We start from the raw sequence: 27,903 nt of genomic DNA, 5'->3' as shown, positions 1-27,903 counted from the left end.
TTTAAAATCGATATTTTCGCCATCAGAACATCTTCAAAAGACGAAAAAAGCCCTTTTAACGTGTTTTTGGATGGGGGTTCGTTGTGTGCCCTTGCAGCTATGAGAGTTCCAATAATATTGAAAATCGTAGCTATGGGGTGATGTATAAACAAATCAAATGGGTTTTCATCGAGCTGCGTCTCAGTGCGTGCGTTACTTGGCAACATGAAAACTCCAAACATTATCCTCGCATTTAGACATACCGTGTAGCTTAGCTGCTTAGGGTTGGTTGAGGGAAGCCTTCACAGCGGCAAATGTTGGACTGGTTTCAATAGAATGATGAAAGATAGTAAGTGGATGTTTATAAATCTTCGCTTGGTTTCGACTGTTAATAATAAAGTTAAGATATTGAATATGCATACTTAGTTTTTAAATGGATGGAATTCTTATAAAAGAGGAAAGGAACATGAAACAAGAGTGATAAGTTGAAATAAAATATATCAATAACGGTAATAGGAAAACTTGACAGGAGCGCTGACGAAAATAGATGATTGATTTATTTTTCAAGCAGGCCCCCCCTGGCCGCCAAAAAGAGGTTCATTCCTTATTGAAGGACCGTCAAATGCTAGCCTTTTTCCCCTACCCCCCAGAAAATCCTGCCGAGAGCCCGCGTATCTTTGTGTCTGTGGAGAGTGGCTCTCGGTCTTGGTGATGAGACTGACCTTTGAAGTCGTATAGTAAAGAGAAATTCGAGGCTGATCACGTCTGTGGTTATCGCACTCTCTCTTCTACCCCAAACTACCATCTGACCATGTCACACCATTACCGGTCGTGCTACAAAATAAGGCTTAGATATGTTTATTGAAATCCTTTGGCAGTTCATTTACAACATACTGAATAAGAGGCATCAGTCAGAAACACATACTACTAACAAGTTACGCATTACATATATAATTTTATAAATTTCGAAGTACAAAAATCGCTTAGTCTGTTTGTGCGAGGCCCTGGAGTAAGAGCATTGGTACTCCCTGACCTGAGAGAATACCCATGATGGTGGATGCCATGCGCGCTTAGCACGGATTTCAAGGGCTCTGACTCGCGCGCGGACAGAAGAAACTTATGACACGCTTATCCACACCGTGTGTAGAGGTTCTGCAGGCCAGTTACTTTCAGAGCGTCTTGATAACTCAAGCCAGGGAGTATGATGAGACATCCTCAATAACATGCTCAAGGTAGTCCGGTAGGGCCGACCATACGGGCGAGGCGTATTCTAAATTGACCTTATTAGCGAGATGTAAATACGGACCAAATATTTAGTAGGTACTGATCTCCTAAGGAGCTCTCTACGCGCTTTATAACTGATCCCATGAGAAATACGCTATTGCAGGGGTTGGGATGATACTGAAAGAAATTAATTACTATTTCCCTGCATTTTGGGCTAGCAAAGCGGTAGATATCATTTGTTACGCACGGAAAATAACTTACAGAACACCTAGGGATGATTTCGTACACAGTGGTGTGCAATTCGTCGTATTTCACGCGGTAAGGCCAGTCACTCGCGAGACGATTAATCAGAATGGCAAACAAAAAGGGCCATGTTTTGTGCCCTGCCGAATTCCCCCGTTGGGAAAAACAGTTTTAGATAGTATGCGGTTAATTTTAACACGTTGAGGCCTTGCCGTGAGAAAGGTCGCGATCCAGTGTTATAAGATATTAATTAAAATCCAAGATCTTTTAAGAGCTTAAAAGCTCTTCAATAAGTGCATTGTGTTCTACAAGGTCAAAGCCCTTGTAAAGTGTAACAGCTATCTTTTCTGTTCTATCACCAGATGTAACCGTTATATTTTTGGTTTCTCTAACCACATGTAACAGAACGACTATGACCCACTTGGCTGGGGGAGGTACAGGTTTTTACTTTCGCTGTTACAAACTTGAAGACTTTAAAGGGTGTCTGTTCCTCACTCTCACGAGTAATATATCATGCATGCATAGGGGCTTCGGTACGCACCCCTTTTTATATACTCCTATGGCGGCATTTCTTAGGTAGTCCGACACCGACAGCCATGGAAAGCTTTTAGACATATTCCGATAAGGGCATAGCCAATGGGCGTCAGAGGAACGAACTACCCCCTATGGGTGTGCCGGTTTGTTACCCTTGGGCTACCGGGACTTACGTTATGTTTACATGTTCCTACTGAATACGGATGTCACACATCCGTAACACTGCTATTGCGCATGGAAAGCTACACACGTGACTACTATGATTGATAGCATTCCAATCATTTTTGCAGTCAAACTCTTTAAAAGTACTAAAAGCTAATTCTACCGACGGCTAGGTCTAAAGCTCAATTAGGGTAAACCTTTTGTGAACTCAGACCTAACTTTCCTAATGTACAGGGCCAAAATAAATGCTCAAAACTCTGTTCTCAAGTACCAAACACAACAATACGAACCTAAGTAAGTTATGTTGCATGGGAACTCGTAAATAGATAAAGGCGTAACGGTTAAATGACCAACATTAGTTTCCAATTCTCCATGGGAAGTACTCAAGTAGAAACGCCCACCAAGAGGAACCATACGATGCACAAAGAAAATACGCACGTAGTTATTGCCTCTATCGGGAGATTCTAAGATGGTGTGAAGAAAATAAATTTATGCGTGGACAGTGGATTTACCACTGACCGAGAATTATTTATGTTCTAATTTAAATTCTACCTGGCTAAGCAATGAGTCCAGCGAGAGACCTTCAAGGACTTTTGCAAGTGGTGACGTCAGGTTTATTGGTCTTACGTCATCCCCCATTGACTTTGCTGGGGAGAGCTTGTCAATCATAGTAATCACGTGTGTAGCTTGACATGAGAACTTGGGTATGAGATTGACAATGGATTCCTTTAGGGCCAGTCATGGAAGAGTTGTATAGGTCGCATATCACCTCTAATAACTCAAAGGCGAACTCCTTCCATACGACCGCGGGGACCTGATCGGGTCCACAGGACGTTTTGACCTTGATGTGTCGCAGTTAGTCAAAGACAGATGCAGGAGTCGTCAGGAGCTCAGGTGGAACTGCATTAGCCTGAACAGGAACTAAGGGGACAGGTGAGAATAGCTGGACGTGAGATCACGAAGAAATGAATTGAACCTCTCGCCAATAGCAGCGACGAAGGGGATTTCTTCGCCAAGCATTTGGTACCACCATTCGCCACTCAAACTTATCACCTTCCACCACTGAGAATTCATTTTCAGTTGTTATCGTAATCTTATACAGTGTGTAAAGGATAATGTATTGTCTGTCTAGGCTGATGTTCAATGACTCTTTCGAGCTTTTACTGTCTAGTAAAGTGCAATACCTTTTCACCTTCTCATTGCTGTACTGCAGAGGTTTAACATACTTAGGCTTGTTTGTGAGATACCGATCAAGGATTCCAGTGTCTCTAGTCAACACGGTGATTATTTCTTTCAAGCTAGTCCTTTGAGTACCGCACTGTACTTTCAACCCAGTACCCTAGTGATCGCTACCAGGCCATCGGACTGGGCGGTAAGAAAGGTGTCTCAGTTCTCAGTTATATGTTCGAAAAGGTGTCGGTTCATGTGACCATTGTCTGGAGGGTGGTAAATGACACCAATTAGTATGTCAGAAACACACCGAAGCAGACTGGAAGGTCTAACGTTAATAACGACTCAATGCTGGGGTCTTCATATTCTGTTTACTGTCTTCTTATTGTTCTGCTTACTTTATTTTGTGATTCAAACGTGTTACTGTTTTGCATTTTTACATGAGAAGTTCACAGACGAATCCAAGATGTGAATAACAGTTAGTGTCATCCCATTTCGTCGGGGCTGTGAAGCCCATCCACACGCATTGTTCAAAGGCGCCAGGTTCACCTGGGGCCCAGCTAGTGTACCTATTCATAACAATCAATAATATTTATCAGTATGAAAAGTTCTTTAATTAAAATACACTTAAAGAGCATTTTTATCTGCGAAGAAGCACCGCGATGGAAGCGAAAGATTTTGAACGCCTGCAAAAATGAGTATATCAAACTTTCTCTCTAGACAATTTGAGTATGTGAAAATTTGCGTGATTTTAGTGCCATCCCAATCAAACGGCCAACCACTAAATATCATTTTTTTTACTCAAGTACTGTATTTGGCAACTTTTTACTGCCGTTCTACTGCATCCTAGTCACCAGGTCTCACGCGCTCTTACACGGTTTCTGATCGGGCTTCCTGTGGTAAGTAAGAGTTGTGACGTCACATTATCTCGTCCCAGACCTCAAGCTGCTTCACGGCTCATCTCCAACAACAGGAAACCCGGTAAGAACGCCTGTGACTAGGTTGATTTTACTGTACGTATATTTTGTAATCCTACTTACGAGATCAAAGAGTTATCGGCCACCCATCGAAACCCGTCATTCTCTCTCTTCAAACCGATCCAGGTCCCACCAGACGCCGATATGGTGTGCACAAACTGACTCTCTTCCTCGTTAGATATCTTTACCAGGTCTCCGCCCAAACTAACACAGGCGGCCCGAGCATCATACCAACTCATACTTCTTTCATCAGCCCAGTAGCACGAGTCTTTAAAATATTTCCAGCCAGAAGGACACAAGACTGTGGAAAAAAAACTATTTTAGCCTTCTTCAGCCGGGAGAGCAAAAGACTGCAGATAACAAATAAATATTCGTGTCCTTTGAACTTTAAACCAGAAGGAAAAACAGAATGCCATAGACATCTCAACCCAGGCGCCCCTTTCTCGAAACACGAGAATTCTCGGGCCCGAAAACTTTATTTTGCTTAAAATTTCGCTTGTTTTCCTTCTGGAGAACAGCTTCCATGTTTCAGAAACAGTTTAAACTTCCTATTGGTTCGTATTCCAAATGATTACGCTCAATAGGGCTATTTTCGAAGTTTTGCTAAAGCCAAAAAGTTACCCGAAAAGTCTCGGGTGACTGCGAGGTCCCGAGAACTTTCTTAATATTTTATCCATGTGAATTTCGGGCCCGAGAAGTTCGAGAAAGATCAAAATCTATAACAGCACAAAAAAGGATTATCCTTCACATAAATTTTTGTGGTAAAATACGATGTTTGAAGATATTTCAACACATTTAGATACCATAAATTTTAAAGGAATAAGCCAGCTTTTCAAATTTAAGGAATAAAACGTTTTCGGGCCCGAGAATTCTCGGGTGTTTCGAGAAACGGGTCCCAGCTCCATACAAGCCCATAGACACGTCATTTGCCGATTTCGAGTGTTTTGCCAGGCTCCAGGGCAAGCGGCAAATCAAAAGTGACGTCATTAACCTACAAGCCCCTCAGCCAATAGAAGCCAGGAAACGAGGCTCTGGTAATGGCAAAAAAGGAAAAGAAACTGAAAGGAATGGCGAAAGAAAAGAGATTATAAAAAATTATGAGCCGAAATTTATATGTATGTTGTGCGACTTTATTCTACAACATCTCATAAATAAATATTCGTCCTAGTTCGCTAACCGGATTTCAATATTGACCTTTTATCACCTTTTCACCTTTCATTCTGAATACTAAGTATTCACCAGCTAGTCATACAGGTCAAAAAAACAGTTTAGCGTTTACCTTAGATAAACATTTACTTTGCAGACATTCCGAACAAGCCAAACGAATTCCTCAGCCTTATTATTCTATATTATCTCAACTGTTTTGTCAATTGATTGTTGTTCTAACATCGACGGATTCTTACTATAGTAATCTTCAATGAAATTGTTCTGTTTCCTTAGATCAACATTCATTTGCAATTCTTGCATCACCTTCGTAAGAGCAGTCAAACCAATTAGTAACGAATTATTGATTAGTCAGTATAAATAGGAGTTCACTGTAAAACATATTGCACTTGTAATAACGGCAGCATGCTGCGGAGACTATCGAGTAAGTTCTGTTGGCTCCGTGAAGACAATCTTAAGTCAATTAAGAGGTCTAGTAAGGATTTCCTTCTATCAGCCTCGCCTTCTGAGAATCGTCTGATCGTTGCCTCCTAGAACGAGCTTGAGTACCTCCCTGCTCGCTAAGAAAAGCTTGTCCTTACAATAAATGCTACTGTGAACCAGCAACCAGCCGTTCGTATTGTGACCTCCCGCATGCACTTTGACCTAGTTCACCCCTGACAACATGTATTCTAAAATATGCACACACGACGGGCTAATACGCTGAATGAAACAAAATGTTAACTAACACGTCCCTCTGTGCTTTCCAGTATATCCTAGCAAACAAGCGCGGCATGTGTAGGTGTCATAAACAATGTTTACCTTTTTGGCATACGATGCCAGTATATCCCAGCTTACAACTGCACGTGTATCCATTCACGTGATCAGTACATGTGGCTCCGTTTAGGCAAGGATTGCTTTGGCATTCATTTATGTCTAGAAAAAAAACAAAAGGTGGATTTAAACACGGGATGTAGTCAATAATAAAAGGGGTATTTCAAGGCATTATTTAAATTTTAAGCATAAAGCAAACATCTATTTATGCTATTGTTTAGACAAAGGTCTTGAAGAGCTTTCTTAGGCCTTGAAGCAGTCTTTGTCTGATTACAGAATTTGTCTCTGCCAGGTCTCGCGTAGAATCGCACATTTTCCCCAGACGATATACGGGCCTTAAATGTGTTTACCTTGTTGGCATTCGATGCCAGTATATCCCAACGCACAACTGCACGTGTATCCATTCACGTGATCAGTACATGTGGCTCCGTTTAGGCAAGGATTGCTTTGGCATTCATTTATGTCTAGAAAAAAAATACGGGATGTAGAAATAATAAATGGCATTTTTTTTAAATAAAGAAAACTTAAGTTCTCCTTTTGCCAATTTCCTTCTATTTATTAGACTCCAGGCAGTCGCCGCTGTGTCCATCGTTTAAGTTCTTTCCCTAGCCTGCTAGCCGGCTCTTCATGTGAAAGGAATCCCGAAACTTCGAAAACAGATATTTCCGAATCAGGAATCCTGAAACTCTGAATACTGTAATTTTCGAATAAACCCACTGGAGAGCCGGCTAGCAGGCTGCTCCTGTCCCCAAGGACTGCTGATTTGAGCTGAACATTCCATTCCCATTGTTTTCGCTCCTTGTCAAGTAGCCAATTGAACAGGTTCAAAAATAGCTTAAAAAAATTCCAGGGAATAGTTTTTTTTAAAAGCAACACGTTACGAGAGTTTAGCTTTAAATAGTCTCCTCCAAGTCCTTTGGAATTGCAAGCTAAAATCAGTCTTATTAGTTTGACTGTTATCTAGAACGGCGCCGTTTGAATCCTAGTTCGAATACGGAATGGCATTGAGGAGGTAACAAAACCACAGAAAAGGACACCACGACTTTGTATTTAAAATCAGGAATGCCAATAAATGTAACTGATGTCATATCAGGGTTGAAGGTAATACAAGAGACTAACGTATCTGTATTCAGTTGCAATATTATACCTTCACGTGCTGTCGCTGTGTAGTGTATATCTCTACTCGTTAGTTTTCAATTAACAGCGGAGGACTGGTACTAGCCAACGAAAAACGGAAGATGAACTGTGATTGGCCAATTTTAGGGAATTGAATGTTCGGCCCAAAACAGCAGTCGTTGTTGGGGAGAGACGTAAATGATCAACATGGCGTAGACTGCTTGGAGTCTGTATTTATCTGCTTTAATAAGTTTCATTCATTGAATATTACCCGTCTCACAGTGCCTTCCTGTATATCCCTGCAAACAAGCGCATGTGTACGTGTCATCAGTGTATGCTGCTAGGCAACGGCTTCCATGAAGACAAGGATCGGACTGACAAGGAGACTAGAAAACAAAAGGTTAGAGACGGGCCTCCATGAAACGGAGACCATTTTTTACAGTTCCCCCTTCCCCCTTAACAATCTCTCAATTAACAATCTCTCAATTTTCACAAAGTACAGTTACAATATTATCATTCTGTGCTGATCAGGGCCGTAGCCTGCATGAGGCACTCGCCTGGGTAAAATTTCGATGTTCAGTGTTTCACAATTGAAAAGTATGAGATAAAACACCTTCTTTTGTTGGATTTATCATCCAGTGGCTAGCTTTGCCTCGGTAAAATTTTGATTCTGGCTACAGGCTTGTGATAGTCAACCCGACCTCGCTACAACGATATTTTTAATGGATTTTCCTTTATATCGTAAAATCGGGAACCACTTTGTAACAATACCTCGTTTTACGATGCATTTTCTTTCTCCCGAGGCATATCGTAAAATCCAGGTTCCACTGTACATAGTCTACATAGATTTCTAATGCAGTATACAGTAATGCTTATGAATTTACAAATAATTAGTATTAGCAGTTTTTCATCAGAATTTAAAGTTACACGTTTGTCTGTAACTATCGTTATTATAAAAATCTTATCTATCTGTGATTGCTACATTCGCCAAATGGCGAAATTTGATCAGCGTGAATCGTCCGAGTTGACGGCTGTGTCTACGACGGTGTGCGGGAGCGGACTAGGACCGACGTTGCCGTCGTCAGGTGAGATCTAAACATTAAAGATGGACCTGCGGTATAAAATACCCATGTTGTGCGGGGGCGCGCAGAGGCTGCACCTGCGGTATAATATAATATTATATAGTATATAAGTAGTGCAAAGCTCTACCAACTTTCTTTCCTATGTGTCATAAACACTTAAAAATATCAAAAAAATAATAGGAACATAACAAATTGAAAAACACATGGGATTTACGTACTGTTTTATTACTCAAAACTCAAGATATTGACTTTTGCCCACGGTCACTGACGTCATATTTTAAAGTTCATAATTATAAATCCCATGTGTTATTTTTCATATTATTAGACATATTTCGTAATGTTTTCTTACTAGGAACTCGAGACAATGGCTTTTTTTCCCACGGTCACGTGATTGATGACGTCATGTGAATAACTAGTAGGGCGTTGTCTTCGTTATTACATTTGTACACTTATTTTAAAGTTTGATGATTATTGGTGAAGATGGGACGTAGATATTGCCACAATTGTAATGTAACGACTTGCCTGCTGGAACGTTCAACGTCACAAAGTCACGTGATTAATAGTATTTGATATCATACATGCATGAATATGTTTGTTATATCATTTGTACAATCATGTCAAAATTTCACGAAAATCTGCTAAATGCCTGGCAAAATATTACACAAATCATCACATGCTGGGTTGCCTGCTAGCTTCACTATGTGAAGTCTTTGTATTTGACCGACATAGATGCCCGTCCAACCTCTTGTAATGTCTTGTACATTAAGACGACCAAATTTTAAAGCCATCGGGCTTTTTTTTTTCGAAATTTGGCAATTCTACTTATTAGGAAATTAGCGTGAGCGATAATGGTCTATTGTTTTCGACTTTTTTTGTTTGTATTTTGAAATTGGTGAACGCCTTTGTGAGCTCTCAGCAGGGAACGACAAACCGGCTGTTGCCAAAACACACAGTCTTGTTTATATGTGACCGTCAAAAAACAAAATGTGAAAATAGATTATGTAAAGAAGAAATAATAAAGAGGACTATCCGGAAAAAAATAAAAATAGTTCAATCTTGACGACCTCCTGACATCATGGTAGTTTCTCTGCTTTCTGTTCATTTTTATTGGAATTGTCAAAGATAACAGTTCTTTCGTTGCCAGGGAAGAGTTACTCTCGTCTACAGCAATGCGAACATTTAAAATGAGTTTTAAGTCAAGTTGTCAAGTTGTCAATGGCCCCGGTAGAATTTTAGCTTGCTTTTATCTGTTTATATATCGCTTTGACCAGTTACGTTAGAAAATAAGAATTCTTCGACAATTAAAGACAAATCAAATTTTATATCAAAGAAATATCAGTGATATCGTGTCAAGCGAGGATGAATGCACTACCGTATTGGATAAAAGCATTTTCTCGTTTAACTTTATGATTTCGACTCATAATCGACAATTTGTCCTTAACCCTATTCTCCCTATTCTTTGAGCTATCTGTGACTGGTGGGGGGGGGGGGGGGGGGGGGCTAAAAGGGTCCCCATCCGTATTTCATGAACCGCTTAAGCTATGACCGTCAAACTTAGAGACAATAGTCATCAGCATGCAAAGGAACGTCACGCCCTATTTTGGGTGTGGTCGATCGATTATGACGTCACAATGACGTCATACATGTGAATAAACCGTTGTCATTTTAGGGGTCTGGTACCGAGGAATTTCAGTTTCTTTTCAGAAGCTTTTTTCATTGACTAAAGATGGTCACAGTCACTGTTTTCCTCTTCTGAATACAATTCACAAAGGTTTGCGAAGCACCTACGGAACGGCAGCCTTAAAAATGGCAAGAATCGTGCAGGTTTTCCAAATAAGGAATATATATGGGAAAAACGACAATTTTTGGCTTAACTTTCTTGATATGAATACGATTTGTAGCTATTCTTTCAAATATTGCCAAATTATCATGTATCAGGCTGAAATTCATGTATGTCAGAATCAACTTTTTAATGGCTTTACAATGCAAAAAGGCCATAAAAACGTTTAAATCAATTTTTTAAGAATTTCCGCCATCTTGGATTCTTATGATTCTTGGATTCTTATGAAAAATCTGGAATTATTACAGAATACAGTATTTGCATGTATGTATTACTGCTCATAGTACTGATAAATGCATAATATTAGCTTTTAAAGTGTCATCTAGTAAATCTAGTGACATTTTTAACAACAGCTTTGAGAGAGTAAAATTTATCCACCCTTCCCCCAAATATCCGAGGTAAAAAAATCCTAGCGCTGTTCTAAAACTTGTCACCTAAACAAACTAATAAAGTCAAAACAGACATTTAAATCTGAGAAACAAGGCCCGAATATGAAAAATTCACTACTTTTTAGATTTTGGGAACTTATGTGTGAAAAAACGAGTTGCCATGGTAACAGGAAGCGTCTCCTCGACATGTCAATGGCATCAAAATTTCCGCAGATAGATTTTAGAACAAGTCACCAAGTTTTAGCCTCTTAGATGCTATGGTTCAGAAGTTATAGCGATTTTTCCGGAGGGTTTTTCCAGTCTGAATAGGGTCAAGTGTTATTACTGAGGGTAAACGGATTTCACGATGGAGGGGAACGAGGCACAAACTCGAAATGGATACCAATATAAAACTAAAAACCCATTAAAATGACTTACATAGATGCTATAGTGGTTGGCGGTGGCGTTGGGCCCAAATTTGACAGAAGAGTTGTACTTATCGTCAGAGAGAAGCTCGCACCAGAACTCCCCCGTAGGATTTGCACTTGAGGCGAAGTTGATAGACACGCACGATTTTTCTTTCAAACATTTTAAATGGCACGCGGTCTTTTTCTTCACCAAACTTGTAATCAATGCAGGAACGTTAAGATAGAACCCTTTGTGTTCTTTGAAACGACCCAAGGAAAAAGTCTTGATGGTTGCCGATCTTTTTAAACCTGAATCGCACACTTTAGTGCTTGACGCTACCGTCGTGGCTGTTAGAAGAAAAGCCCATAGCTTCAAAATACAAAAACGGGACATCTTTACGATTCAACCCATTGCGGATAACGTTTTTAGAATACTAAAGACGGGATAAGAATGATACACCAGCTTTCGGCTTTGCTAGCAAAATTCACAGTATCAATTATTTACTTCACAAAAAGCATCTTACTGTGCGTCTACCAAGGATACGATCAGCCAATCAAAAAACGAGCTGAAAGCAAAATAATTCGGAAAAGTTTTAAGAACATGGATGTCTTGCTTTATAATATAAAATATATAATATAGGATATGAATGCCAAGTACTAGTGAATAATTTGGGAGGAATTTACGATAATGGTCGCCGACATTCGCAGCTTATTCGCCAACTAGACCCTGCGCGCAGGGTTGACTGGGATGCCTGAAGGAGTGCAATTGATATGTCAGTCCTGACAACTGTAATAGCCCACAATACAGCTCATTGCCAATGTCCATTATTTTGACCAAGTCTGCCGATGAAGATATACCATTTCTATTATCATTATATATAGGGGAAGTGAGAGACATAGCAACGCATTGTGTGCCTGCATTAAATCCAAACAATGCTGCATTGTCTGACTATGAGGAGCTTGAATAGTGTTTCTAGGATCAATGGGGGGGGGCAGTGTTTGTTTCTACATCTCTAGACAAGTTGAACTCACAATTTATTTTCATATGATTCAAGTTCTTATAAACGTTTGGCTCTGAGACGAGAACGCGAAAGAACAGACTCGCGATACGGATAAGTGAACTAATAGAAACAAACAGGAAGAAAGCTCTGCTAGCAGGGTAGCTCTGAGTGAGTTCTCCCAGAATGTATTGTATATTTGCAATGCTTTTTACGCTTTCCATGTATATGACAATAATTCACTGGCTTGTGTGTTTTCTTTCTACAACGCCTATATCTGAGGCCTTGTGTTTTTCTACAACACTTTGAAAAAACGTGCATTCTAGAGGACCTTGAAATGTTTTTCTTTACATAGCTGCGAAGCAAGCGCCTTACTGGTCTAGATTTGTGTAAAAACGGGTGATCTGTTTCTCTGGTATCCTGCTAGGTTCTCTATCACGCACACGGCGAACATAATGCACTCGAGCAGCATGTTGGAGGTAGAGAGCGAAAATTATTTATTGGACACCTTTCATCATTTATCATTTACAACAACAGACAATTGTATAGCTTTGTCAAACAAATCACATTCATCTAAGGAACTCATGGCAGCTTGTGTTGACGATATGTGGTTTACCTGTGGGCTAAATCGTGTTGACGATATGATGTGGTTTACCTGTGGGCTAAATCGTGTTGACGATATGATGTGGTTTACCTGTGGGCTAAATCGTGTTGACGATATGATGTGGTCTACCTGTGGGCTAAATCGTGTTGACGATATGATGTGGTTTACCTGTGGGCTAAATCCAGCCTGGGCCGTGCATTTCAAACAAGTTACATGTATGAAAAAGTGGGGGGGGGTTTATAAAGCATACAGTCTTTTTACAGCATATAGAGGTGAATGTTGTTATTATGGATCTCTTTTTTTTATCCTCAAAAGAAATTATAGTCTAGAAACTCTTTTCTGCAGGGGGTCAAACCCTTAAACTGCCCAAAGATTCCCAATATAAAAATATGGTAATGCAGCTGGGCTCCGCTTTTAGGCAGTGCCTAAATTTATATATTACTTTTTATTTATGATCTGTTATGAATACTTTGTTCAAATTTGACTTTCCAAAAAAAGATAGGATAGAGAGGATGTGTATTATAGTTTACTATCGACTGAAGTCGTTTCTAATGTGACCTCTTGGCTGACCAGAAACTATAGTACGTTTTAAAATCTATACAAAAAAGGCAAGGAAGGTATAAAAGCATGCATAAGACTTGCCACCATTTTAGTAATGCACTTTTAGTCCTTGTTAAATCTTTCAGAAAAGCTCTTGTTGGAAAGATTATACTGCCACTCAAACAGTCTATTTTTTCCCTGTAATAATAACAGTCTGTTGTTTTGCTGTAATAGATAATTATATGCAATGATAATGAAAATATCCTGAAGTTTTTCTTTTAATGATAATATCTGCTACATTCATGAATGTGTTTTGCTACTCAAAAAGCTTTATTGTTGACTTTTGTTTACTGTAAAATAACACAACTCCCTATTATAATTATCATTTTTTACTTAATTATTATTGAAGTTGTTCATATTAGCTGCAAGCATGCTACTGTATTAAAGAGACCTCTAAATGGGGTCAACAAATTTTCTTTTGAAGTCTGCATTTGTCCCTAACTGTTGACACAGTCCACAAGATCCAGCAGGATAGAAGCTGTCAAGTGGTTTTCTTCCTGGGCTTATTTGGCCCATTTTGTGTACATTCATTTTGGCATGGTGTTGACACAACTTCTAAGAAACTGACATTTTTTTGGCGCAAGGCCAGATTTTTCTCTTCACTGACTGAAGCAGGGCACCAACAAATCAAAGCTTGTAAATCCTGATTATCAAAGTCATAGTATTAAATATTTCCAAGCTATTGACTTTTGCCTTGATTCTCAACATCTTATCAAACCAGGAAATAATAGCCACAAACTGGGTATTTTAAAGCTAAGGCAAAGGGAGTAATGGTAGCTATATAGGGTGAATATGTTAACCTAATGTTGTTATGGGAGGGCTTTGCAGAGCTCTTGGTCAAATGTTATTGACCCATTTAAACCAAAATGGAATGTTAGAACAGCTACTTTCTAGGCATGTTCACTAAAAATTAAACAATTTATATTGTAACTTTATTAGCACCATCTACATTGATCATGATATTTCTATATCTTACCTCTAAATATTATTTTTCGTTGTAAATCCTTTCGGTTTATTGGCTTGCCAAGGTTTGGCCATATGAGATGCTTACACCACTTCCAAATCTTAGGACACTAAAAATGGACTCCAGAGTGCTACCACTGACAGGAAATGAATGGACCGATGAAATAATCATCATAATCATCACACAATTGGCACAATGATAAAGAACCATTCAGCAAACTAAAGGAAACCAAGGATCACAATCCATAGATCACATGTCTATATAAAAAGGGGATGTCAGTCTGAGAAAAAATCTTATAATATTTGATAAGGGGTCCAAGCACCAGGCCCCAGGAGTTTGAGTGACGGCATCATCTTTCCATCAAGAACTTTTTAGAAAGATTTTACAAGGATCATTACTATAATGATGGCAAGTATTATTACAGGCCAGGATGACAGATATGCATACTTTTATACACTCCTGGCCTTTTTTGCAATGATTTTAAATCTTATTATGATTTCTGGATAGCCAAGAGGTCAGTCAAATTTGAACAAATTAAGATACCGTAAATATGTAATACTTTAAGTATCCATAACAGATTATAAGTTAAATAAGTAAGTAACAAGTATCAATTTTTGAATTAAGCTTAAATGGAAACAGAATTTACAAAAAAAGACACAAATGTAATGCCTTTTATTTTAGTATACTTTTACATGGTTATTTTGTACAATTTCTTACCAGATCAGGGCAAGTTGAGTCCAGGGCAGGTCATGAGTGTTGATATTTATTCGCATCATGACTAAATTCTTTCTTATACAATAACAATTACTTTACAGTTTTGAAGAGCTGGTTTAATATAAATGTAAAACAAAAAACAAGACATAAACTTCCGTATGTTACTTCTTACACTATTGTTAGTTGGTCTCTCAGCGAGAGAATTTCGAGATCGAAACAAATGATCACTTATTTCCGAATTTTTTGCTTTGCAAAAGCAAGAAATCTGTCCTCGTAACAAAGTTTGAGTCCACTTATGGAGAAATAAATAGTCTAAGGCTAGTGAGAAAATGTTTTTATCTCTGTGGCTAAAAGGGTTCAGAAATTAGGAGGCTTATGACGATGTAGAAAGACTTTGAAAAGCAAGCGTCGTTTTCCCCCTTCTCGGCCGCCATTTTGGATTCCTTGAGACAAAGTCAATTTTTCCCGCCTGTCATCTGATTGTCTAATCCGTGCGTCTAAAAATAGCCTGATTCTAGGAAATGCCGTGACACCTATATAATACAGATGATTGCCCCTACTTATGAGCCCCTGACAATATCTAGGAGTGGAGAAACTCTCAGGGGCGGATCTAGGTTTTCGCTAAGGGAGGGGTTTGGCTCAGTGACAGGGGGGAGTGGTTATTTCTTTTGCTACATATGGCTTTTTGGCAGCCCAATGGGGGGTTTAAACCCCCTAAACCCTCCCCCTAGATACGCTAGAACCTAGCTTTTATACTGTGGAACTGAGACAGCGAATTGCTTAAATGGAATAGTTGACCCAGCTGATCTTCCGTGCAAGAGCGCTATTGCGAAGTCCCTTCTACACGACCTTTTGATGACAAAAAAGACAATTCAGCAAACGCCCCTCGAGTTAACCACTACTGCAGGCATTGAAAATGTGAATTTCTACCTTGATCAAGTATCTCGGATTAATAATCCAACTACTTTGCATTTCTTCGATGAAAGTAGTGTAATGAAAACTAACATGAATCGTCGTTACGGTAACGCACCGATCGGTGAAGTAATTTTTGAGGTACAGAGATGCGCTTCTAAGGCCAACTATACAATAAACTTCACTCAAGACGACGTGTAGATTATGCAGATGTATAAACGAAGCCTCAAATGGAAACGAGTTACTCATTTCCATTGAAAACGCCTTTGATATTGTCTTTGCTGATGGTTCAGTAGCCTCCTTTGCAGCCGCTCTCTGTGTCGGTCCCACTCGAGCTCGAGTGGGGAGGATCTGGGACCGACACAGAGAGCGGCTGCAAAGGAGGCTAAGGGTTCAGATCCTGTAATTAAAGCTACGACACTTCCATTCTTCAGAGCACGCCTTGTTGCAATCGCCGATGTGCGCCACATCAATGGACTTGTAGGCTGAATCCACTTAAGTCGTGTATCTTTGTGTCAAGGTGCAGGGGTTCTGGGTCTGGGGATGAGATGGACCTTTGAAGTCGTGTAGCAGGAGAAATTCGAGGCTGATCACGTCTAAGTGTGGTGATCGCACTCACTCTTTTACCCCGGAATACCACCTGACCATATCACACCATTACCGTACGTGCTACAATATAAGGTTTATTGTTCTGTTTACTTTGTTTTGTGATTCACACGTGTAACTGTTTTGCATTTTTACACGAGAAGTTCACAGACGAATCCATATTGATAGTCACAAAAATTGTCATCCCATTTCGTCAGGCTTGTGAAGCCCATCCACACGCACTGCCCAGAGCCGTTAGGTTCACCTGGGGCCCAGCTAGTGTACCTATTCATAACAATCGATAATATTAATTATTATGAAAAGTTATTAAATTAAAATACACTTAACACATTGACCCCTCAACCGACCTGTACCGGCTTTGGGAAGTACCCACAACCCAAAAAGTTCATAAATGCAAAATAAACACAACAAGATGAAGATACTCAGGCATCAGTCTAAGGGATAAATGGTCTTGCAGATATGCATCTAACCAAGGTGTTGGCATCTACTCTTAAGCCAAATAATAGCACAGGTTCTTTGACAAATCTCAAATCGAACAAGGAGAGAAAAGCAGAATCACCCCTCTCAATAAAACGCTCAAAATACCACACAAGGGAGAGAGATCAGCAAACACAGCTCAAGACACAAATAGATACCTTTATTCTGATCCTCCAGGTACATTTCCTTGGCCTCAACACACAATGTCCATTTCTTGAAGGATTGTACAACCACGAAGATGTCTTTACGTATTGCAAAGCATTCTGGGAGATCCAGGGGAAAATTCACGAGGGGAGGGCCAGTCAACACTCCTCTCCCCAAAGTCAGATGGTCTTTTCACCCCGAAGCCAAACAAATCAATTCCAGGTCATACAGACCCAGAATAGGAGTGTTAACAATTTTGGAATCAAGTCAGATGGTCTTTTCACCCCGAAGCCAAACAAATCAATTCCAGGTCATACAGACCCAGAATAGGAGTGTTAACAATTTTGGAATCAATTTGGTTTCAGAAAAGACAGCATTTAGGAGAGCTGTGGTGATTCATTAGAAAATTATTTTCTCATCCAGGCAAAGCCAAACAAGAAAAAATCATCATGAATCCACCTTATCCATAAGCAAAGCACTCAATTATGCCCCAAACGACTTCATGATGTCCTGAGACACTCTCCTAATATGCTCATAGCTGTATGTTTGATGAAAATACAAGCAACCATCAACTTGTGCTGGCTTCAGCACAACGACGAGGGATTAAAAGTGGGGACTGCAAAGCACTGTTGGAAAGCTTGGATACCGCTGACTAGGTGCAGCTGTGTTTTACTTTGACGGGCTGTATAAAACTCAGAATAGGGGGGGAGGTATCTGTTTTCAGTCTGTTTTTTGTAAATTCAGCTCAAAAAAAAGCCAGGAGTTAATGGGTTAAAGCATTTTTATCTGTGAAGAAGCATCGCGATGGAAGCGAAAGATTTTTAACGCCTGCAAAAATGAACCAATCAAACTTTCTTTCTAGACAATTTGAGTGCGTGAAAATTTGAGTGATTTTAGTGCCATCCCAATTAAACGGGCAACCACTAGATATCATTTTTTTTACTCAAGTACTGTGTTTGGCTAACTTTTTACTGCCGTTTTACTACAGCCTAGTCACCAGGTCTCATGCGCTCTTACTCGGTTTGTGACGTCACAGGTTCTCGTTCCAGACCTCAAGCTGTCCCACGGCTCATTTTCAACAACAGGAAACCCAGTAAGAATGCCTGTGTCTAGGTTGGTTTTACTGTACGTATATTTTGTAATGTTCCTACTTACGAGATCAAAGAGTTATCCGCCACCCATCGAAACCCGTCATTCTCTCTCTTCAAACCGATCCAGCTCCCACCAGACGCCGAAATGGTGCGCACAAACTGATTCTCTTCCTCGCTAGATATCTTCACCAGGTCTCCGCCCAAACTAACACAGGCGGCCCGTGCAACATACCAACCCATACTTCTTTCATCAGCCCAGTAGCACGAGTCTTTAAAATATATCCAGCCAGAAGGACACAAGGCTGTGGAAAGAGAAAATAAGTTGTAAGCCTGCTCCAACCGGTAGAGCAAAAGCCTGCAAATAATAAATATTCGTGTCCTTTGAACATTAAACCAGTAGGAAAAACAGAATGCCATAGACATCTCAACTCAGCTCCATACAAGCCCACAGACACGACGATTTGCCAATTTTGAGTGTTTTAGTACAGGAAAATGGTGCAGAAAATATGCCGAATTGTTCCAATTTTTAGTACAAGCATGAAATTTGGCACGATGGTAGATCTTGATATTTAAAGTAATTTGCAATAGGACGCCACACCCTATAACGTATACTTCCAGCTTTATAGGGCTGCATGTAATTAACCTTTGAATGAAGTAAATGTCCAATTATTGGAATGATACAGGACTAAAAACTTGCTATCTGATTAAAATAAACGTCTTCTATAATATCAATTCGTAAGACACGCCTTGTATGATATTACTTACAGCCCTTCTAGAGAATAGACGTTTATACTATAAATATATACCAGACATGCACAATACTTAAGTACATATCTAAAGTCATGCTAAATGTTAATTTGCTTTATCGTAATTAGTTCTTAGGACGCCACTCCCATTTTCGTATACTTACAGTGTTATTGAGATGTAATTAAATAAACCCTTTGAATGAAAACAGAATACATTTCAAAGAATGATACATTCCTAGAAACCTTGCAGTTTAATTAAAAGGACTGTTTTCTATATCATAAAATCGGTAAGACACGCCTTTTTTTATAATAGTTTGGTTTGAAGTTCAATTAAATACCAAAAATACATAACACTGAAGTGCACGTCTGAACTCATGCAAAACATTCATTTACTTCATATAAATAGCTTCCCATAGGATGCCACACCCAATTCTGTAAACTTACAGTCTATTTAGAGAACAAATGAATAGTAATGACGTACGCCACATACCATTTTTTTATTTATTTTTTTTTCCACGCTGAATGATATCCCTCATAGTATACAACGCCCAGATTTAACAACAAAACTAAGTTTTTCTACAAAAAAAATCAAGTTTCTCACTCTGCAGCATCCCTGACAAGGAGTCTGTGAACCAAGCATTCACACCTGGAGGTATTTGTAGTTATAATTTACGGTCGCACTAGCACTTGTTTGAAGGGGGATGCAGCAAGGGTAGACATCTTCCCAAAGAGAAACAGAATAAAGATTCTCCACCAATATCTGCTGCTCTGCTTCAGCACGTCTTGCGCTCTGCTTACATTTCTGGTCATTACTGGGTCAGGCACTCACTGCCTGTCCTACAATCCCTTCACCATCTGAATGGGAACAATAAACCGGCAGTGGACAGTGGGAGCCTGTCTGGACCCTCCCAAAGCTGTGTTTGTCAGTTGTTGCTTAAGTGTGGGTGTTAACGGAGAAAGGATGCGTGTTCAAAGCAAGTTCGTCAAGTTGAGCATCCAATAGGCACAGCCATGTGCAAAGGTGGCGGAAATATGAAAGCCAATAAAGCACAAACTATCCAAGTTTGTAAGAGCTAAAAACCAAATCGAAATGATATAGGCTGTATACCTTTTTCTGTTCATTGCTTTGCATACCATTTTTCACTCAAAATTCTTGGCACCGCTTCACTCTAAACTGTCGCCCACTGTAGCATGCGATGGAATCCCGTCATCCCTTGTCGCGTGCGAGTCCGATGGCATCCCATCATCCCTTGTCGCGTGCGAGTCCGATGACATCCCGTCAACCCTTGTCACGTGCGAGTCCGATGACATCCCGTCATCCCTTGTCGCGTGCGAGTCCGATGACATCCCGTCATCCCTTGTCGCGTGCGAGTCCGTTGGCATCCCGTCACCCCCTGCCGCGTGCGAGTCCGATGACATCCCGTCATCCCTTGTCACGTGCGAGTCCGATGACATCCCGTCATCCCTTGCCGCGTGCGAGTCCGATGACATCCCGTCACCCCCTGCCGCGTGCGAGTCCGATGACATCCCGTCACCCCTTGTCGCGTGCGAGTTCGATGGCATCCCGTCACCCCTTGTCGCGTGCGAGTTCGATGGCATCCCGTCATCCCTTGTCGCGTGCAAATCCGATGACATCCCGTCACCCCTTGTCGCGTGCAAATCCGATGACATCCCGTCACCCCTTGTCGCGTGCAAATCCGATGACATCCCGTCATCCCTTGTCGGGTGCGAGTCCGATGGCATCCCGTCAACCCTTGTAGCGTGCGAGTCCGATGGCATCCCGTCAACCCTTGTCGTCTGCGAGTTTAATGGCATTCCGTCACCACTTTTCGCTCGCGTGTCCGATGGTATCTCGTCACCCTTTACTGCAAGTCGGGATGGCACCCGGTCACCACTACTCGTATGCGAGTCCGATCGCATCCACTCACCGCGATAACGATAGAATCCCTTTTGTCTGTCTGGTGGCAATCCAGCCCTTTTCTGTCTTGTATACACATATAACTTGTGCACCTTGGTAAGCTGGAATTTTCCCGCAATAAGGCTAAAATGTGGTGGTTTTAAACAAAACAATTAAGCTTCTTAGCCGTTTATTACGATTTTCAATGTAAATTGTTCAATATCATTTATGTTGAATGGCGGCCATCTTGGATTTTTTAAATTTCCATAAAATCAAAGGATTCTTTGAACGGATTTACATGAAACTATACAAATACTTAATAGTCAATCTAAAAAGTATAATTGAAGGGAAAAGTCTACAAATAAAAACTATTTCTCAGCCTACTATATGGAAATCCGCTAAAATACTTGACATGCCAAAAAAAAACTGGAAGTTCAAGGATGTGGGCGTGGCGTCCTAGCAAAGGCTGCCCAGTGTCTGCCAGTCGAACGTTTTGCATTTCAGATAAATTATAGATAAATTCATCATCGATGAGGGAATTCCTATGGTCAAATTCTTTTTATGGTTGTAGAAATTTTTATACGCTATTTTTAGTTGGCGAAGAAGCCACTTCGTAGTTGTTATTTTGCAAGCCTAGGAGACGCGAGCAAGGTTTTTACATGGATCTATCACGTTCAGAAAGTTGAATCCATTTTGTTCTCAAGAAAAGGAGACGACGGTTTGATGGAGGAATCTTTATTTTCAATGGTACAATTAATAGCTGGATATTTATCGGATTGAGCACAAACGCCCTAAGAAGTAATCGCCTCACCAAATCTGTCAGGATTCGCACTTCTAAGGGACGGACCATTAGAAAACTGATGGGGGGGGGGGGACTTTTCGGAGTTGCTCGAATTTTTTTCCCTGTAAATTTGGAATGGAAGAATTTTTTTTTCGGTTAATTGGCCTGCAGGATTTTTTTAGGAGGTCAATTTTTTCCAAGATAATAACATCAACATTTTTCAACAATCTTTTTATTGTGTTTCTGTTAAAATGTGCATAATGCTTTGTCTTATAAAATAAATATTAATAAATTAATAATAATTAATATTAATAAATCCCATGAATACGCCCCGTGGCTGCTTTGCTCAGATTCAAGCTGTTTAAAATGATATGGGTATCAAAGTCTGGACTGAAAATAGCAATCTCATTCAGGGCTATAGAATTAGATCTCAGAAAAAAAGGAAATTTTGCTTGCCTCGTTAGCAGGTACTATAAAATCAGTGGTAAATCCATGGGAATTCTGGTGCATGAGTAGAGAGAACAATGTATGGATGGCTGCTCCTGGTTGCCAGTGACCAAAAGAACACACTTCTCATAGGGAGAGGTGTCCGTTGATAGCTATCATTCTTTAGCACTGGAGTCCTTCTTCATCCTTTGGCTTGACAGTATTACTGGGTTGGTCGATCCAGATGCAACGACCTTCATGCATGAATTTTTTTGATTTTTTTTTTAATTAATTTTTTTGGGGGGGAGGGGCACACTAAAGCTGCTCGAATTTTTTTTCATTTGAATTTTGCGTACCAGAATTTTTTTTTTGCTTTGGGCCCACCAAACCCCCCACCCCCACCCCCACCTCCATCACTTTTCTAATGGTCCGCCACTAACCTGAGATGAGAGAAAATGGATCAAAACAGAAATGAGTTTTCACTTCAAAACGCGTGTCCGTTCAAATTTAGAGGTAATCATTACTTCCTCCGGATTGATAGTAAACATGGAGGTTGACAGCAATGCCCATTGGGGAGTTGTCGAAGTGGGTTCCAGAAACTGACTGCTGCTCACTGCATCAGCGACAAACCGGTTGTGGTACAGAGGCTCAGGATTTTTACACTTGGTGGGTAGCGACTCTGGTGCTTTTTTCTGGTGTTGTAGGCCTTCATACACTCTTAGAATTCTTGTATTTTGTTTAAAATATGCGTAACGATTGTATTTTCATTCATGGTTTTTGTCTTTTCTGCGGCAAGAGCAGTCATGTCGGTGTTTTGACTTTTATCGCCGTTTGTGTCCTTTCGCAAGAGTCAAAGGCTTAGAAAGTTTGAACAAAAGATTTTCAACTTCTGGCAGATTCTCAAGGCGAAAGCTTTTTTTCTAAACAAATCAATTGATCCATACCAGAATTATATTTATGAGAACTTTGATTTTCTCAGCTTATGTTTGAAAGATATGATTCAAGTTGGGAAAATTTTCGTGGTACACCTGTGCTTTCATTGGATTCCACTTTTCAACTATTGAATTCCACAAAAAATCTCACTCTGTTTTAACCAATGAGAGCGCGCGTAAGAATTTGACTATAGGATTCATTTACGTATTTAGAGTATCTTTTGGTGGTTATTATTATAATCCACTATCTCTGTGTGCTCTTTAAGTACCAGGAAAGCGTGTCCCGTGTATGGATAATGGAACACACGTATCTCTTAATCAGAGTGCAAGTTATTTAGTCCAGCATCATTTCATTAAATGGATATTTCTATAGTTTAAGCAATAATAAATTACACCTCTATAAAACTGTAAGTAAAATTTATTGGGTGTGGCGTCCTATCACAAATTACTCGTGATACCAAGATCTATCACCTTGCCAATTTTCATGCTTGTACTAAAAAAATGAACAATTCGGCGCCATTTTTCTGTACTATTTTATTTTATGCACACACGACAGGCTAATACGCCCAGTGAAACAGAATGTAACACGTCCCACGGTGCTTTCCCGTATATCGTAGCAAACAAGCGCAGCATGTGTACGTGACATAAACAATATGTTTACCTTGTTGGCATACGATGCCAGTATATCCCAGCTTACAACTACACGTGTATCCATTCACGTGATCAGTACATGTGGCTCCGTTTAGGCAAGGATTGCTTTGGCATTCATTTATGTCTAGAATAAAAAAAACAGAAGGTGGACTTAAACACGGGATGTAGTCAATAATAAAAGGAGTATTTCAAGGCATTATTTAACTTGTAAGCATAAAGCAAATATGTTTACCTTGTTGGCATACGATGCCAGTATATCCCAGCTTACAACTGCACGTGTATCCATTCACGTGATCAGTACATGTGGCTCCGTTTAGGCAAGGATTGCTTTGACATTCATTTATGTCTAGAAAACAAAGGAGATGTAGTGAATATCCCAGCTTACAACTGCACGTGTATCCATTCACGTGATCAGTACATGTGGCTCCGTTTAGGCAAGGATTGCTTTGGCATTCATTTATGTCTAGAATAAAAAAAAACAGAAGGTGGACTTAAACACGGGATGTAGTCAATAATAAAAGGAGTATTTCAAGGCATTATTTAACTTGTAAGCATAAAGCAAACATCTATTCATGCTATTGTTTAGACAAAGGTCTTGAAGACCTTTCTTAGGCCTTGAAGCAGTCTTTGTCTGATTACAGAATTTGTTTCTGCCAGGTCTCGCGTAGAATCGCACATTTTCCCCAGACGATATACGGGCCTTAAATGTGTTTACCTTGTTGGCATTCGATGCCAGTATATCCCAGCGCACAACTGCACGTGTATCCATTCACGTGATCAGTACATGTGGCTCCGTTTAGGCAAGGATTGCTTTGGCATTCATTTATGTCTAGAAAAAAAACACGGGATGTAGAAATAATAAATGGCATTTTTTTAAATAAAGAAAACTTAAGTTCTCCTTTTGCCAATTTCCTTCTATTTATTAGACTCCAAGCAGTCGCCGCTGTGTCCATCGTTAAAGTTCTGTCCCTAGCCTGCTAGCCGGCTCTCCAGTGGGTTTATTCGGAGATTACTGTATTCAGAGTTTCGGGATTCGTGTGGAAGGAATCCCGAAACTCCGATAATATCAGATATTATCGACAGATATTTCCGAATCAGGAATCCTGAAACTCTGAATACTGTAATTTTCGAATAAACCCACTGGAGAGCCGGCTAGCAGGCTGCTCCTGTCCCCAAGGACTGCTGATTTGAGCTGAACATTCCATTCCCATTGTTTTCGCTCCTTGCCAAGTAGCCAATCAGAGAGCGAATTAAAGTGGTCTCAAAATAGCTTCCAAAATTCCCGGGAATAGTTTATTTTCCTGAACACGAATTTGTTTTAAAAGCAACGCTTTACGAGAGTTAAGCTCAATATAGTCTCCTCCAAGTCCTTTGGATTTGCAAGCTAAAATCAGTCTTATTAGTTTGACTGTTATCTAGAACGGCGCCGTTTGAATCTTAGTTCGAATACGGAATGGCATCGAGGAGGTAACAAAACCACAGAAAAGGACACCACGACTTTGTATTGAAAATCAGGAATGCCAATGAATGTAACTGATGTCATATCAGGGTTGAAGGTAATACATGAGACTAACGTAACTATATTCAGCTGCAATATTATACCTTCACGTGCTGTCGCTGTGTAGTGTATATCTCTACTCGTTAGTTTTCAATTAACAGTGGAGGACTGGCACTAGCCAACGAAAAACGGAAGCTGAACTGTGATTGGCCAATTTTAGGAAATTGAATGTTCGGCCCAAAACAGCAGTCGTTGTTAGGGAGAAAATTAAATGATCAACACAGCGGCGACTGCTTGGAGTCAATGTATTTATCTGCTTTCATAAGTTTCATTCATTGAATATTACCCGTCTCACAGTGCCTTCCAGTATATCCCTGCAAACAAGCGCATGTGTACGTGTCATCAGTGTATGTTGCTAGGCAACGGCTTCCATGAAGACAAGGATCGGACTGACAAGGAGACTAGAAAATAAAAGGTTATAGTAATGAATGTGTTGTACAGCTAATAGGTAACCAATATTAACATCCTAGAGATGGGCCTCCATTAAACGGAGACCATTTTTCACAGTTCCCCCTTCTCCCTTAACAATCTCTGTATTTTCTACTTCTGTATTTCGGACACCTGCATCAATATTGGTGATCTGTCATTTGACAACTCAAAACTTAACCGGGATGGTAAGTGTTTTATTCATGATCCAGTGATCCATGATATTTTTAGATATGCGTTGCTTTGTAAACAGATGCCTTTTCAATTTTGTAAAGACGTAATCCAGTACATAGATTTCTAATGCAGTATACAGTAATATTTATCAAATTACAAATAACTAGTATTAGTAGATTTTCATCAGAATTGTAAAGTTACACGTTTGTCTATGATTGCTACCTTGCGAAATTTGATCAGCGTGGATCGTGATCTATGCTCTTTAAACTCGTGAGTAGTGATTTCCGAGTAAAGATCGATCCTTGTTGTCAGTTTATCGTGATTCGTGATTTCCGAGTAAAGATCGATCCTTGTCGTCAGTTTATCGTTATTCGTGATTTCCGAGTAAAGATCGATCCTTGTCGTCAGTTTATCGTGATTCGTGATTTCCGAGTAAAGATCGATCCTTGTCGTCAGTTTATCGTGATTCGTGATTTCCGAGTAAAGATCGATCCTTGTCGTCAGTTTATCGTGAAACGTGCAGGGACCTCCCTTACCGCCCCTGATTTAAGTAATAAATATTTCATGATATTCGTTGTTGACTTCGTTGCTTAGTTAAAGCAAATAATTATTGCAAGAATACTGTATTCACTTTATCACGCTAGAATTTCTCGCATGAAATAGAGGCTAAAATCCGGTGCATCGATGTTAGTTAAATTACAATGTTTAAAAATTATTGCTTTCTAAAGTTAAAAAGCTATGAAGGTTTCAATCTGAGCATTTGTACAGGGAAGTATTTGTATTTGACGGACATCGATGCCCGTCCAACCTCGTCTTTTACATTTCCTTGTAAAAAAATAAAGACGACAAATTTTAAAAGCCATCGTTTGTTTTTATCGAAATTTTGCAATTCTACTTAGGAAATTAGCGTTTGCGATAATGGTCTATTGTTTTCTACTTTTCTGTTCGATTTTTGAAATTGGTTTGCGCCTTTGTGAGCTCTTAGCAGGGAACGACAAACCCTAACTGGGATACACACAACAGCTGTTGCCAAAAAACACAGTCTTGAATTTGTTTATTTTTGCGCGTTAAAAAACAAAAAAAGTGAAAATGGAATATGTAAAGAAGAAATAAGAAAGAGGACTATCAGTAAAATAGTTCCATTTTGACGACCTCCTGAGATCATGGTAGTTTCTGTTTATTTTTATTGGAATTGTCAAAGATAACAGTTCTTTCGTTGCCAGGGAGGTGCTCTCGTCTAGAGCAATGCAAAAAATGAGTTTTCAGTCAAGTTGTAATAAAATTGACCATAATTTTTTATATGGCCCGGTAGAATTTTAGTTTGATTTCGTATAGCGCCTTGACAAGTTAGGGGGGAAAATAAGAATTCTTCTTCGACAATTAAAGAAAAAGAATTCTAACATCAAATTTTATAGCAAAGAAATATTACAGTCAATGTTATGTCAAGAGAAAATGAATGCACTACCGTATTGGATAAAAGCATTCTCCTCCTTCAATTTTATGCTTTTCGACTCATAATCGACAATTTTTATCCTTAAGTGTTATTACTGAGTGTAAACGGATTTCACGAAGGATCGGAACGGGGCACTACCATAAAATGGACACCAATAGGAAACAAAAACCCCATTAAAATGACTTACATAGATGCTATAGTGGTTGGCGGTGGCGTTCAGCCCAAATTTGACAGAAGAGTTGTACTTATCGTCAGAGAGAAGCTCGCACCAGAACTCCCCCGTAGGATTTGCACTTGAGGCGAAGTTGATAGACACACACGATTTTTCTTTCATACATTTTAAATGGCACGCGGTCTTTTTCTTCACCAAACTTGTAATCAATGCAGGAACATTAAGATAGGACCCTTTGTGTTCTTTGAAACGACCCAAGGAAAAAGTCTTGATGGTTGCCGATCTTTTTAAACCTGAATCGCACACTTCAGTGTTTGTCGCTACCGTTTTGGCTATTAAAAGAAAAGCCCATAGCTTAAAGATACAAAAACGAGACATCCTTGTGACTTCAACTCATTGAGAACGTTTTTAGAATACTAAAGACGGGATAAGAATGATACACCAGCTTTCTTCCTTGATACAGAATTAACGGTTCAAATATTTATGTGAAACTTAAGT

At 39.8% G+C, this 27,903-nt stretch overlaps 1 protein-coding gene and 1 long non-coding RNA gene across 4 annotated transcripts; both read right to left on the bottom strand.

Moving 5' to 3' along the window:
- Positions 1-821: 821 nt before the first annotated feature.
- Positions 822-27,903, bottom strand: LOC116606202 (fibropellin-1-like). Of its 3 annotated transcripts, XM_048731742.1 has the most exons (8): positions 27,421-27,903; positions 25,467-25,581; positions 23,855-23,968; positions 23,633-23,746; positions 6,617-6,730; positions 6,255-6,368; positions 4,353-4,590; positions 822-3,881 (listed from the first exon to the last, which is right to left on the bottom strand). In XM_048731742.1, exons 1-8 carry the CDS (start codon positions 27,781-27,783, stop codon positions 3,749-3,751), a joined length of 1,305 nt encoding a protein of 434 aa, XP_048587699.1. In that variant the 5' UTR covers positions 27,784-27,903; the 3' UTR covers positions 822-3,748. The 3 variants fall into 3 exon arrangements, with proteins under 3 accessions (XP_048587699.1, XP_048587700.1, XP_048587701.1); XM_048731743.1 differs by lacking the exons at positions 23,633-23,746; positions 23,855-23,968; positions 25,467-25,581; positions 27,421-27,903 and adding exons at positions 7,654-7,768; positions 11,111-11,583; XM_048731744.1 differs by lacking the exons at positions 822-3,881; positions 4,353-4,590; positions 6,255-6,368; positions 6,617-6,730 and adding exons at positions 14,901-16,741; positions 18,254-18,491.
- Positions 23,988-25,440, bottom strand: LOC125570268. The gene is made up of 3 exons (XR_007312624.1): positions 25,225-25,440; positions 24,338-24,451; positions 23,988-24,085 (listed from the first exon to the last, which is right to left on the bottom strand). It is a non-coding gene; the product is annotated as an uncharacterized LOC125570268 (long non-coding RNA).

Source organism: Nematostella vectensis, chromosome 8 (genome assembly GCF_932526225.1).
Source record: "Nematostella vectensis chromosome 8, jaNemVect1.1, whole genome shotgun sequence".
Taxonomy (NCBI): domain Eukaryota; kingdom Metazoa; phylum Cnidaria; class Anthozoa; order Actiniaria; family Edwardsiidae; genus Nematostella; species Nematostella vectensis.
Note: the sequence above shows the minus strand (reverse complement) of the source record. Positions and strands in the feature narration are given on the sequence as shown.

Coding starts and splice junctions, on each gene's coding strand:
- LOC116606202 (XM_048731742.1), bottom strand. CDS start 27,783: ATGTCTCGTTTTTGTATCTTTAAGCTATGGGCTTTTCTTTTAATAGCC. Junction 6,731..23,632: donor TGGCATCGTATGCCAACAAG/GTAAACATATTG, acceptor TTTTTTTTCTAG/ACATAAATGAATGCCAAAGC. Junction 4,591..6,254: donor TGGCATCGTATGCCAAAAAG/GTAAACATTGTT, acceptor TTTTTTCCACAG/TCTTGTGTCCTTCTGGCTGG.